The 11,119-nt window shown below is 42.6% G+C and overlaps 2 protein-coding genes across 3 annotated transcripts; one reads left to right on the forward strand and one right to left on the reverse strand.

Moving 5' to 3' along the window:
• Nucleotides 1-3,496: 3,496 nt before the first annotated feature.
• lysmd1 (LysM, putative peptidoglycan-binding, domain containing 1) lies at nucleotides 3,497-7,554 on the reverse strand. The gene is given in 5 exon segments (XM_041243040.1): nucleotides 3,497-4,210; nucleotides 4,947-5,145; nucleotides 5,148-5,271; nucleotides 6,301-6,527; nucleotides 7,545-7,554. Coding segments are annotated over 5 exon segments (729 nt in total). The 3' UTR covers nucleotides 3,497-4,041.
• Nucleotides 5,282-10,630, forward strand: scnm1 (sodium channel modifier 1). Of its 2 annotated transcripts, none has more exons than XM_041243038.1 (6): nucleotides 5,282-6,186; nucleotides 8,021-8,080; nucleotides 8,485-8,555; nucleotides 8,897-8,985; nucleotides 9,381-9,478; nucleotides 10,383-10,630. In XM_041243038.1, the coding sequence occupies exons 2-6, from the start codon at nucleotides 8,030-8,032 to the stop codon at nucleotides 10,563-10,565; spliced, it is 492 nt and encodes a 163-aa protein (XP_041098972.1). In that variant the 5' UTR covers nucleotides 5,282-6,186; nucleotides 8,021-8,029; the 3' UTR covers nucleotides 10,566-10,630. The 2 variants fall into 2 exon arrangements, with proteins under 2 accessions (XP_041098972.1, XP_041098973.1); XM_041243039.1 differs by lacking the exon at nucleotides 5,282-6,186 and adding an exon at nucleotides 6,374-6,460.
• Nucleotides 10,631-11,119: the final 489 nt, after the last annotated feature.

Genomic DNA, 11,119 nt, shown 5'->3' on the forward strand with positions numbered 1-11,119 from the left:
AAAAAAAGACCATACTTTTTTTTTTTTTTTTTTTTTTTTTGTAATTCAGCAGACGCTTTTATCCAAAGCCTAGGGGGGTGCACTATGCATTTACTGCTGCTGCAGAGTCGCTTCCAATAAGACCTCTCTTGTTTTACGTCTCATCCGAAGGACGGAGCACAAGGAGGTTCAGTGACTTGCTCAGGGTCCCGCACAGGGAGTCAGTGGCTGAGCCGGGATTGGAACCTCCTGGTATCGACCCGCTGGACCAGCGAGCCTCTATTCGTTTTACGGACTTGACAAGAATGGAAATCTGTTTTAAATGCAGAATATCCACAGAACTCGGAATTCTAGGCTATTTTTTTATTTTTAATTTTTTTTTAAATACCAATATTTGATCTGAAATCTAATGCAAATCTGCTCATTTGTAATGTATTCTATTTTTTATTTTTTTTTGTGTGATTTAGGTTTGTCTTTTTAGTCAGGACCTGATATAAGTAGTTGATATATAGTAATTGATATCTGTGACCGGGAGACTGAACTAATTTCAACACAGTATAGCTTTCTGTATTGTTAAAAAAAAATTGATTTGGTTAATCCCTTTAAATGTTATTTGTTTTGTCATATTATTATTATTATTATTATTATTATTATTATTATTATTATAGTTTAATAACGCCGCTGGAAACTTTCATTCTCCTCGCAGATCGCTGCATGTTTTAAGTTTGTAAAGCCCTTTGTAGTTTTCATTTTTGAGATCAGTTACTGTAAAATGCGACCAGGACAGACCCCAGCGAAGATGTTCTCGCTAAGGAAAGAAATCCCTTAGCATTCCCTGCTCTAAACCTCCATTCTCTCCAGATCCCGTCAGAGCAGTGAGTGATATACAGCCCTGGCTAAAAGTGTTGCATCGCCTAGAATCTTAGGATTGAGACAAAAAAACTACCTGAACACGATTTTGATCTTTTATTTAACCTCGTGTCATCAAAGGAACTGCTATCGCAAAAGCCTACCTGAAGGAATAGCAGCACAGTGTTCAACGTTAGATTTTGTTCCGTTTCCAAAAACTATACAAAGCGCTGGGTGTGGAATTCAATATGAGAACAAGGGAACATTATTCAGCAGCTTTCACTGGACTCTATGAAGCTGAGTGAGTTCATTCTATATAGATGCAATTCAATATGAGAACAAGGGAACATTATTCAGCAGCTTTCAGACTCTATGAAGCTGAGGGAGTTCATTCTGGACTCTATGAGCTTTCAGACTCTATGAGCTGAGGGAGTTCATTCTATATAGAGGGGGTGCAATTCAATATGATAACAAGGGAACATTATTCAGCAGCTTTCACTGGACTCTATGAAGCTGAGGGAGTTCATTCTATATAGAGTGTGATTCAATATGTTAACAAGGGAACATTATTCAGCAGCTTTCACTGGACTCTATGAAGCTGAGGGAGTTCATTCTATATAGAGGGGGTGCAATTCAATATGTTAACAAGGGAACATTATTCAGCAGCTTTCACTGGACTCTATGAAGCTGAGGGAGTTCATTCTATATAGAGGGGGTGCAATTCAATATGTTAACAAGGGATTCAGCATTGGACTCTATGAAGCTGAGTGAGTTCATTCTTAGAGGGGGTCAACTCAGCAGCTTTCACTGGACTCTATGAAGCTGAGGGAGTTCATTCTATATAGAGGGGGTGCAATTCAATATGTTAACAAGGGAACATTATTCAGCAGCTTTCACTGGACTCTATGAAGCTGAGGGAGTTCATTCATAGAGGGGGTGCAATTCAATATGATAACAAGGGAACATTATTCAGCAGCTTTCATGGACTCTGTGAAGCTGAGTGAGTTCATTCCTAGCGGGCGATGCAAAACTTTTACAGTCATCGCTGTAGTCTTTGAAAATAAACGACGTGTTCTTTGATTAGTTTGTTCTGTTCTGGTTTTTAGGATGTGGTATGACTGCAGCGACTCAGTTTGCGTTTGTAAAACTTTTATTGACTTCAGCTGCTTTGTTTAGGAGTTTCAGGTCTTGTTACTTGCCGTAGACGTCTGTAATGCAGGCTAGATCAGCACATGTGTCTTTATATTACCCTGCAGCAGCGCCATCTAGGGCACAGCTGGTGCATTGCCGGCAAAACTAAATGAAACTCTGTTCAGAGTGTTAGATCGCCGGGTGGTGGTTCCTTCTGTAAAGGAGGCATTTTCTCTGATCTAGCCTCCGCTACATGGCAAGCAACTAGGACTGGAAGAGAAATACATATGGATTTTATCTCAGGACGTTACTCTGTCTGAAACATCCTGAAATAAAATAATAATCTTAAATTGTTTGTATACCCATCCCCGCCCCCCCCCATATATATATTATATATATATATATATATATATATATATACATATATGGATAGTACATATATATATATAAATATGGCACTGGATAATATTGGTCATTTCACCTGTAATTTGAACAAACCGGGGGGCCCCCCCCCCCCTCCCCCTTCCTTCTTTTTTTAAGCTGTTAAACCAATCAAATGCTTCCCCTAGTGATTGACATGCTCTGCAGCCAATGAAACGATATAGGGGGGGGGGGAAACACTTAAAATGCAACAGTATTAAAATAATAATAATAATATAATAATAATAATAATAATATATAATAATAATAATAATAATAATAATTTTAAAAAGTCTGTAACTGGAACTGTTAATAATTCTGCAAACACAGCCCTCGATATAAATAAGTCTCGATATATAATAAAAAAATGAAGCCTCAAAATGATTAATTTGTTTGTGGTGTTTTTTCGTTTCTTTTCTTCCCCACAGTGATGATAACGCTACATTTTCTAAGGTGTTTTATGGTTTCTTAGCCGGTGTGAAATTTCACCGGTCTGTTTACAGGCCGATTCTAACTAACTTGACTTTGCATCAAAACCGGACGCGGCCGTTTGTAAACAAAACGAAGGTTTTCAAAACCAAAATAATAATAATAATAATAATAATAATAATAATAATAATAATAATAATAATAATAATAATAAAATCGAGACAGAAATAGATTTTTGAATATATCAAAAATACATAAATACAGCTTGTGTGTGTGTGTTTCTCTCACAAAGACACGTTTATTTGGTGTCTAGTGGTTAAAAAGAAATCCTGAGTCTATAAAACAGAAAAAAGGGAAACGTGTTTAGTTGAAGGTCTCGCTTGAGCTGCGCACAATAACAAACGCACAGAGTCTAGGAAGCCGTGGTTAAAAACGACTTCCCCTTTATTGCTGCGCTTCGAGTCTAACATTGGGGTTTCTAGCCCCATCTGGTGGCCAAGTAACGTAACCACGCTTTCAAATTCTTCAGAAACAAAGTTATTTTTTTGGTTTCCAGAACTATTTGCCCGACGATTTGAACTGCAATCGTCAAAAAATAAACCTCTGATACATTGCATTTAAAAAAAAAAAAAAAAAAAAAAAACGTGTTATAATTATACAATAAAAATAAAAAATTAATAAATCGTATTAATTTAAACAAGACGTGTAAAAAACACATTGAATTAAACATAGTGTAAGGAAAACACAGCTGTGTTTTCAATAAACCACTCTAAAATCAAATGACACAGTTATGAATTATATACAGCAGTCCTGCAGCACGCTTGCAGGGAGAGAACTGAGCTACACTGACGTCACTGTACTCTGCCCGGCCACTTTATTAGGATCTGCATGCAGCTCTTAACACGTGACACTGTTCAGCAGGTTTCATTGGATTCTATGAAGCAACATTAGTTCATTCCTTAAGGGGACGCTAAACTGCTGGCCACAGTTGTACATGACGTCATAGAAGTCTGTACCGCTTGTGAGACGACATAAAGAACTACAGCTCCCAGCATGCCTCGCCATTGCTGCAGGAGCAGAGGCATGCTGGGAGCCGTAGTTCATTCTATAGGGCAATGCAAAATTGTCCACCTTGTAGGTTTAAGGTCTCCTGTGTTTCATCACAGTGAGGCTCCGTCAGTTTGAAATTGGGAAACAGTTCGGGGGGAGGTGGGGAGGACGGGCACGGCAGAGTCAGAGTTTGAAGATTTCGTCCTCGTGGTCCCGCAGAGACTTCGTGAGCCGGGTCTTTGTCAGCGGAACGGGACCCAACAGGGAGCTCTGCCGCGCCCGGGGCGAGGGGCTCAGCACTCGAGAGCTGTGATAGGCCGACTCGCGAAAGGGGGCGTCGCCTTCCAGTAATCTGAAGAAAAGACCAAGAAAAATCAACATTTTTTATTTATTTTATTTTTTTTTTAAAAAAGCTTGTAAAACTTTTTATTCGCTCAAATTCTAGGCCTTGCTACACTTTCCCTGCCGTGTTTTAAGTCTGATTGAATCCGGTTAGGTTGACTCGAGCAGCATTTCACAAATGAGATCAGGGCTGAGGTTCAGAAAGACAACACAGGACTCCACAGACCCCTCTCCCAGTACAACTGATTCGGGGGTGCAGATCTCCGTCGATTCCGGCACACGGTATTTTTTGCATTAGGAAGGTCAAGTCAGTTACTACGAAAAATAAAACTGCTCTACCCACAGACTAGGGCACTGCCGGTCCTTTTTTGCTGTTGTAAAGAGTTCAAATGCCATTTCAAAGTTTTCTTTTCGTTATTTTGTCTTCCCAGCGCTACTTCAGGGTGCTTGCGTTATTTCGGAGTGGTTCTGGGTTCCGTTGCTCCAGCACCGAATCGGTCTTACCCGGCTTCGACGTTTCTCGTCTGGAAAATTCCTAACTGCCATGCAAAATCAGATTTAAGAGATGCATTTATTTTTATTTTTTTTTAACAACAGCTCAATAAGGGAGCGAGTGAACCCAGGACCCCTCCGAACGATTTGCAAACTCTGCGAAACGGCTTTGCAGACAAGCCCCGAATCGAAGCTGCTTCCGGGGGGGAAAAAAACGCTTCCGATTTTTTTTCTGGTCGTTTTCCAGAACTCACCCCTCCTCTCCTCCCTCCTGCATCTTCTTGACGGCCGCCTCTTTCGATTGGCTGATCAGGCCGTCCAGTCTCTTCAGGAAATCCGCCGCTGTCAAATCGACAGGGTCCGATTCACTGGCCCCGCCTCCTCCTCCTCCTCCTCCTCCCGTCCCATTGGCCGACATGCCGTCCTCTCCCAGCGGCGGACCCGCCCCCTCCTCTCCCCCGCCTCTGACTGGCTACCCGACGGAGCCTCCGGACTGGTCAAGGCAGGGATGTAAAGGAATTTCTTCAGGAATATGGAGTCGTTGGTGTACAGTCTGTTTGCTCGCTTGATGTGCTCCATCTGACAAAGAAACGAGCGAGTTTAGCACCCCCCTATAGAATGCCCCCTCACTTTGCTTTCAGAAAACCCGCTGAACAATATTAACATATGAATTTCACACCACAGCTTTGGTTAGGGTCTTACACACTGGCTGGCCGCTCTATTAGGACCTGCGTCTAACATCCAGCCACTGTTTTGGCTCATTACAGCCTTGACACACTGTGGGAGAGACTCCACAAGGTGCTGGAAGGTAGCGGAACATGTTTCAATGTGCATTCTCAAGGCTAGAAGCAAGACTCCTTCCTATTCCACAGCAGTGTCACCCGTTCCAGGTTTTACTACCAGCTTGATCAGCCCCCAGTGTGTCTAGGTAACAAGCTCGGGTGTGTCTTATTATTATTAAACTCCTAGTGAAACCAGGAATGTTTATTCTAAGTCTATGAAGCTGAGTGCTAGTTCATTCTATATAGAGGGGGTGCAATTCAATATGTTAACAAGGGAACATTATTCAGCAGCTTTCACTGGACTCTATGAAGCTGAGGGAGTTCATTCTACAGGGTGATGCAAAACTGTTGGCCAGCAGGTTATTCCTTATCTGGGCTATACCTTGGCACCCCTGTCCGTCATTGGCCTAAATCTGCCCAAACTTTGTTTTTTTTTTAATGGACAATGCATTCTGGGAAGTCCTGCCTCTCTTAAGAAGGTCAGAATGTTACCTGAGACAGGTAAAGCGTACCAGCATGCATTGCCAGTTGAAAAGTCTCAGCTGTCTCAGGAAGCCGATTAGCTACAGGCAGGGTTGAAATGAAAGTGTGCTCAATATTTCACAGCCAAAGACTTGGCAACTGGTTTTTGATGAGCGTCCGCAGTCTGCAAGGAAAAGACTGCGCAGTGCAAGGAGGGGGGTGCAGTCTGAAAAGTAGTAAAATTTGACAGGTACCACAAATTGTCATGTCAGGGTTTTTTTATTTATTTTTTATAACGTGTCATTTATAAACAAACAAAAAACGGAACAAGGGAGAATAACAGGTGACGCGCTTGCTCGCTTACCGACACGCCGTACTTCAAAGCCAGTCCTGGAAGCGTCTCTCCCGGCTGAACGAGGTGCTGCAGCTGCCTCTCCCGAACCGGAGAGCGGACCAGGCTGCCGTAGGAGCGGGTCCGGCTGCCGGAGAGCAGACCCTCGCCGTCCGAGGAGGACGAGGAGGAGGTGAAGGAGCTCCTCCTCCCCTCCGACTCTTTCTTCCTCCTCGGAAGGCCGACTTCCCCTCTCCTTCCTTTTTACGAGTCCGGCCCGCAGACGGCTCCTTGCGTTGTTGTTTTTTTTTTTTTTTGTTTTTTTTTTAACAAAATTTTTCAGTTTTTTTTTTTTTTTTTTTAAAATCACCTCCTGTCTTCAAAATTGATTCTAGGAACTTTTTTTTTTTTTTAACTCAGATCCTGCTTCAAAACGACTAATTGTTTTTGTTTCATTTTTTTGTTTAAAAGGTTTTGCGTCGGCATAATTGCAAGAACTAAAATAACAAACACGAGTTGCTTAAATATAATATTTCAACGTGACATACTCGCGCTTTGAAATGCTTAGCTTTATTGTATATAAATATGTAAGAAGTTAGTAATGTGTTTTTACAGCGCCGACAGTAAAGGTTTAGTGGTCAGGACAACAGGAAGGAAACTTTTTTTTTTTTTCTCTGACTGACTTTTTTTTAAAAAAAAACTGTGGTTTAGTTAAGTGGGGACAGCGTTAATGTAATTAAAAATAATTAAAATAAAACTCTTCACTCGTGGCTTTCGACCATGCTACTATTCGAGTATTGCTTATAGTGTAACACGACAAGCATAATAATAATAATAAATAATAATAATAATAATAATAATAATAATAATGTAAACCCCGCTTTTTTTTTCAACTTGAGACTTAACTGAGACGTTATATTATTTTCGGAGCAAAACGAAATAGTTGGGTTTTCATATTCAGCTTCAAAATCACGGTACGTTTTCTCTTTTTTTTTTTTTGACAGGTTGTCAAGAATATATACAGCCAATAATATGCACCCTCTTTTGGGGGTTATCTGGATTTTTAAAGCAATTTAAATGCACGTCGCAGAGCTGGTATATAAAAACGAGCCCGGCGTGGTCAAGATTATTTAGCAATGTCAGTGTCCCAGTCTGTCTGCCTGTATAGCATTACTCGGTCCTGTAATTAAGAGGGGTTTCAGTCCTTATTAACCACTGAAGAACCCCCATCTCGCTAATAAAATCAATACGCTACGTTTTAACCCACATCGCCTGACTCGGAACCATCTCCACGAACAGATATTAAAAACTAACCCATTTAGTCAGCTCCCCTGAATCATGCAGAGTTCTGCTGCATTCTGGGATTTGTAGTTTGATCGGCGACAGGGAGCCGAGTTAACGGGTGCGTGAATTAGGGTTGAGTGACTACAGCTCCCATAATGCCTCTGGATTGTGAGCGGTAAGGGTGAAGGGAGCAAAGTCTCCCGGGAGTTGTAGTTTTGATTACCTAACACCAAATGGCGTATCAAACGCGTACTAATAATAAGTACGCCTTAAGTTTTGTTTTTTTGTTTTTTTTTTTCTCACGGAGCGAAAAATAAATATATTTCGAGTAACTTATTAATATTTAAAAAAAACTATTTCGTCAACGGCAAAGCGACGACGCTTTTTTAAAAACTACAACTCCCAGACCCGCAAGGGCGGTGGTTTGTTTTTTGCGTGTAATGTGTTATAACGTGGCTTTATTTTGCAGATCTCAGCTATGTCGTTTAAAAGGGAGGGCAATGACCCGAGCCAGCTGAACGTGCTCAAGGTAAGCGAGTTTGTATTTTGAATATTATTTTTTAAGGGGGGGGGGGATATCGAGCAGAGTTTTTGGGGGGTCAATTCTTGTTTTTCAATCCCAGATTTAAAATCAATTTCCACTCCCAATTGCAAACTCCCCGTTCCCTCTTCGTCGATTTCGACACAGGCTTGCAACGAACCTTATTGCTGCTGAACAAACGCAACACAGCAGCCACGCCTCTGGAAATGTCAGTTCCAGGTTTGAGTAGCCTAGGTAACAAGCCCAGGCGTGTCTGATTAAACTCCCAGTGCGTCCAGGAACGGATCAAACTGCTGTGCAGCGGGAGTCTGATTGCCATCTCATTGTTTTTGCATTCAGAAATTAACGTCTCCCCCCTTCCCCTTCGCCTTCCCCTTCCCCTTCCCTGGTAGAAACGTAGAGTCGCAGAACTTCTATCCCATTTCATCCCAGAAGATGAGGCTGCTTTACTGAAGAATGGCAGGTAACAAAATCATTGTTAAATAATTAGGCTGCTTAAAACTATCTGTCTATCTATCTATCTATCTCTCTATCTATCTATCTATCTATCTATCTATCTATCTAAGCCACTGACTCACTGTGTGTGTGAGACTCTAAGCGAGTCACTTCACCTCCTTGTGCTCCGTCCTTTGGATGAGACTCAAAACAAACGAGGTCCTATTGGAAGAGACTCTGCAGCAGCAGCAGCAGTTGTTGATGATGCAGAGTTCACCCTCCTGGCCTCTGTAAGTCGCTCATTAATTGTAAATCTCCTGTTTTAAGTACAGTAAGGAGTTTGGCTGCCTGCTCTTGCTCCCTCCCCAGGTACACTTGCTTGGTTTGTTCCTACCGTCCTGTCTTTGACACAGTGGACATGCTGACCGTCCACAGGGCTGGCAAGAGACACCTGGAGGGTAGGTAACGGCCCGCTTCTTCTGCGGGCAGTGTCTTTTTGTTCATTGTTGAAAGCGAAACCGTTTTAGTTTGATCAGTTCTCTCTCTCACTTCGGGATAGACTGTACAGCTGCAGGCAGGAGCTATACAATCGCCCAGGGTTTCAGGATTGAGAAAAACAATTACGAACATCATCTAGATCTTTTTATATATACAACATCGTATAATCAAAAGAAACTACAGATCTCAAAAGTCTACCAGAAGGAAGCCATAATAGTAGCTCGGTAGTATTTCATGTTAGATTCCTTTTTTTTTTTTTTTTTTTGTTTTGTTGTGATGCATATTTTCCATGTTCCATTTTTCCAGCGCTAAATAGACATGTTCTCGCATGTAATTCCTCTCTAAATGCTCGTAGGGCTAAAATGGTTTTATGGCAAGAAGCGGAGCTTTGAAAATGAAGTTGCTAAACGGAGGCACCTGGACTACTTGAAAGCAGAAGAGGAGGGCCAGCAGGTAATCACGTGTTGATATTATTAATAATGCACCAGGGCTGGGAATGAGACTCCCGCTGCACAGCAGTGTGATCCAGTCCTGCTTTCACTAGGAGTTTAATAATGAGACTCCCGCTGCACAGCGGTGTGATCCAGTCCTGCTTTCACTAGGAGTTTAATAATCAGACTCCCGCTGCACAGCCTGTGATCCAGTCCTGGTTTCACTGTTGCCTAGACACACTGTTTAATAATGAGACACACCTGAGCTTGTTGCCTAGACACACTGTGGGCTAATCAAGCTGGTAGTAAAACCTGGACTGGGTGACACTGCTGTGCAAGGGGAGGCTTATTTGCATCCCTGTTATAGGAGGCTTGCTGGACCAGTGGGTAAAGAAAAGGAGGTTCTCTGGTTCAAATCCTGGCTCAGCCATTGACTCACTGTGTGAGACCCCGAGCAAGTCGCTGAACCTCCTTGTGCTCCGTCCTTCGGACGAGACGCAAAACAAACGAGGTCCTATTGGAAGAGACTCTGCAGCAGCAGCAGCAGTTGTTGATGACGCAGAGTTCACCCCCCTGGTCTCTTTCGATAAATAATGACAAGTAATTGATAAGAACTGATTTGATGTGCAAAGTAATTGAATTTCACCCGTTGCTGTATAATATGGAACCTGGCAGCTGGTTTCGTTTGCTTCCTGTGAAAATATTCCTGTGTCTTAAAATGAAATCACAACTCTGTTATTGAGTGACTGTGCTGGATGCACCCCCATGTTATTCTCCAGACTGAGGGTGCATTTTTATTAAAACCGTCGGGAAAATTCGGAGCGACGGACGCCAGGGGGTCTGCGACTCTGCGGTTCTGCTGTAATTGAAGTGTAATTGTAATTGAGAGCCGCTGTCACACAGACCCCTCTTGTCTTTCCTTGAAGGAGGTTCCTGGTCCTGCGCCCCTATTGGTTCAAACCCGTAGGATTACCCATCATGCTCTCCTGAAGTCCGCACCCTACAGCAGCTGTCACCAGAAGAAGCCCAGGTTTGTGATCCAGCCCGGGTCGGGTCGGATCGGATCGGGGGTGGGGTCCAAATCATTTCAACTCCCAGTTCCCTTTTAAAATCAATTCCCATTCTCTTTTAACCCTTAGCGGTCCATTTATTCAGTGCTTGTCAGGTGCATCAGGTCCAATTTATTTTCACACGCGCTGTTTATGTTACACGAGTAAAACAGGTTTAAAAGGCACTGAATCGCAAAAGGACACTCAGTACTGCATCTCCAGCCAAGCCCCACCCCCTCGCTCGCTGTATTTTTCACATACCTCTTTATAGACGTGCACACTGATCAATCCTCTCCTGATCACTCGTTATTTTATTACTGTAACATCTCAAAAAGCCCTGCAGATGCCTGTGATGTTTTTTGAGCGCTGGGTGCAGAAGCAGCTCTCTCCTTTGTTTGTGTCCGTGTTATCTCTGTAGCGCACGGGGCTATCAGATACGCCCCTTTTCTTATTCGGCTCCTATTGGTCTCCCTCGGCCATTGAAAGGTTTTCTCTGCTTTTTCAGGAGAAAAAATGACCAGAGGCCTGCGCTTGACGTCTTTTTGATGATGTCGGCCAGGGTCCGACGCCGGACTGGAAAGGACCTGGTCTGACACAGGGCAGCAAAGGGTTAA

This window comes from Polyodon spathula, unplaced genomic scaffold (assembly GCF_017654505.1).
Source record: "Polyodon spathula isolate WHYD16114869_AA unplaced genomic scaffold, ASM1765450v1 scaffolds_1561, whole genome shotgun sequence".
Taxonomy (NCBI): domain Eukaryota; kingdom Metazoa; phylum Chordata; class Actinopteri; order Acipenseriformes; family Polyodontidae; genus Polyodon; species Polyodon spathula.

What these genes read in the sequence shown, in the direction of transcription:
- scnm1 (XM_041243038.1), top strand. Translation starts at nt 8,030, where the DNA reads ATGTCGTTTAAAAGGGAGGGCAATGACCCGAGCCAGCTGAACGTGCTC. An exon ending in GCTTTACTGAAGAATGGCAG is followed by an intron (nt 8,556 to 8,896) that starts GTAACAAAATCA and finishes CTCCCTCCCCAG; the next exon opens with GTACACTTGCTTGGTTTGTT. An exon ending in CAGAAGAGGAGGGCCAGCAG is followed by an intron (nt 9,479 to 10,382) that starts GTAATCACGTGT and finishes CTTTCCTTGAAG; the next exon opens with GAGGTTCCTGGTCCTGCGCC.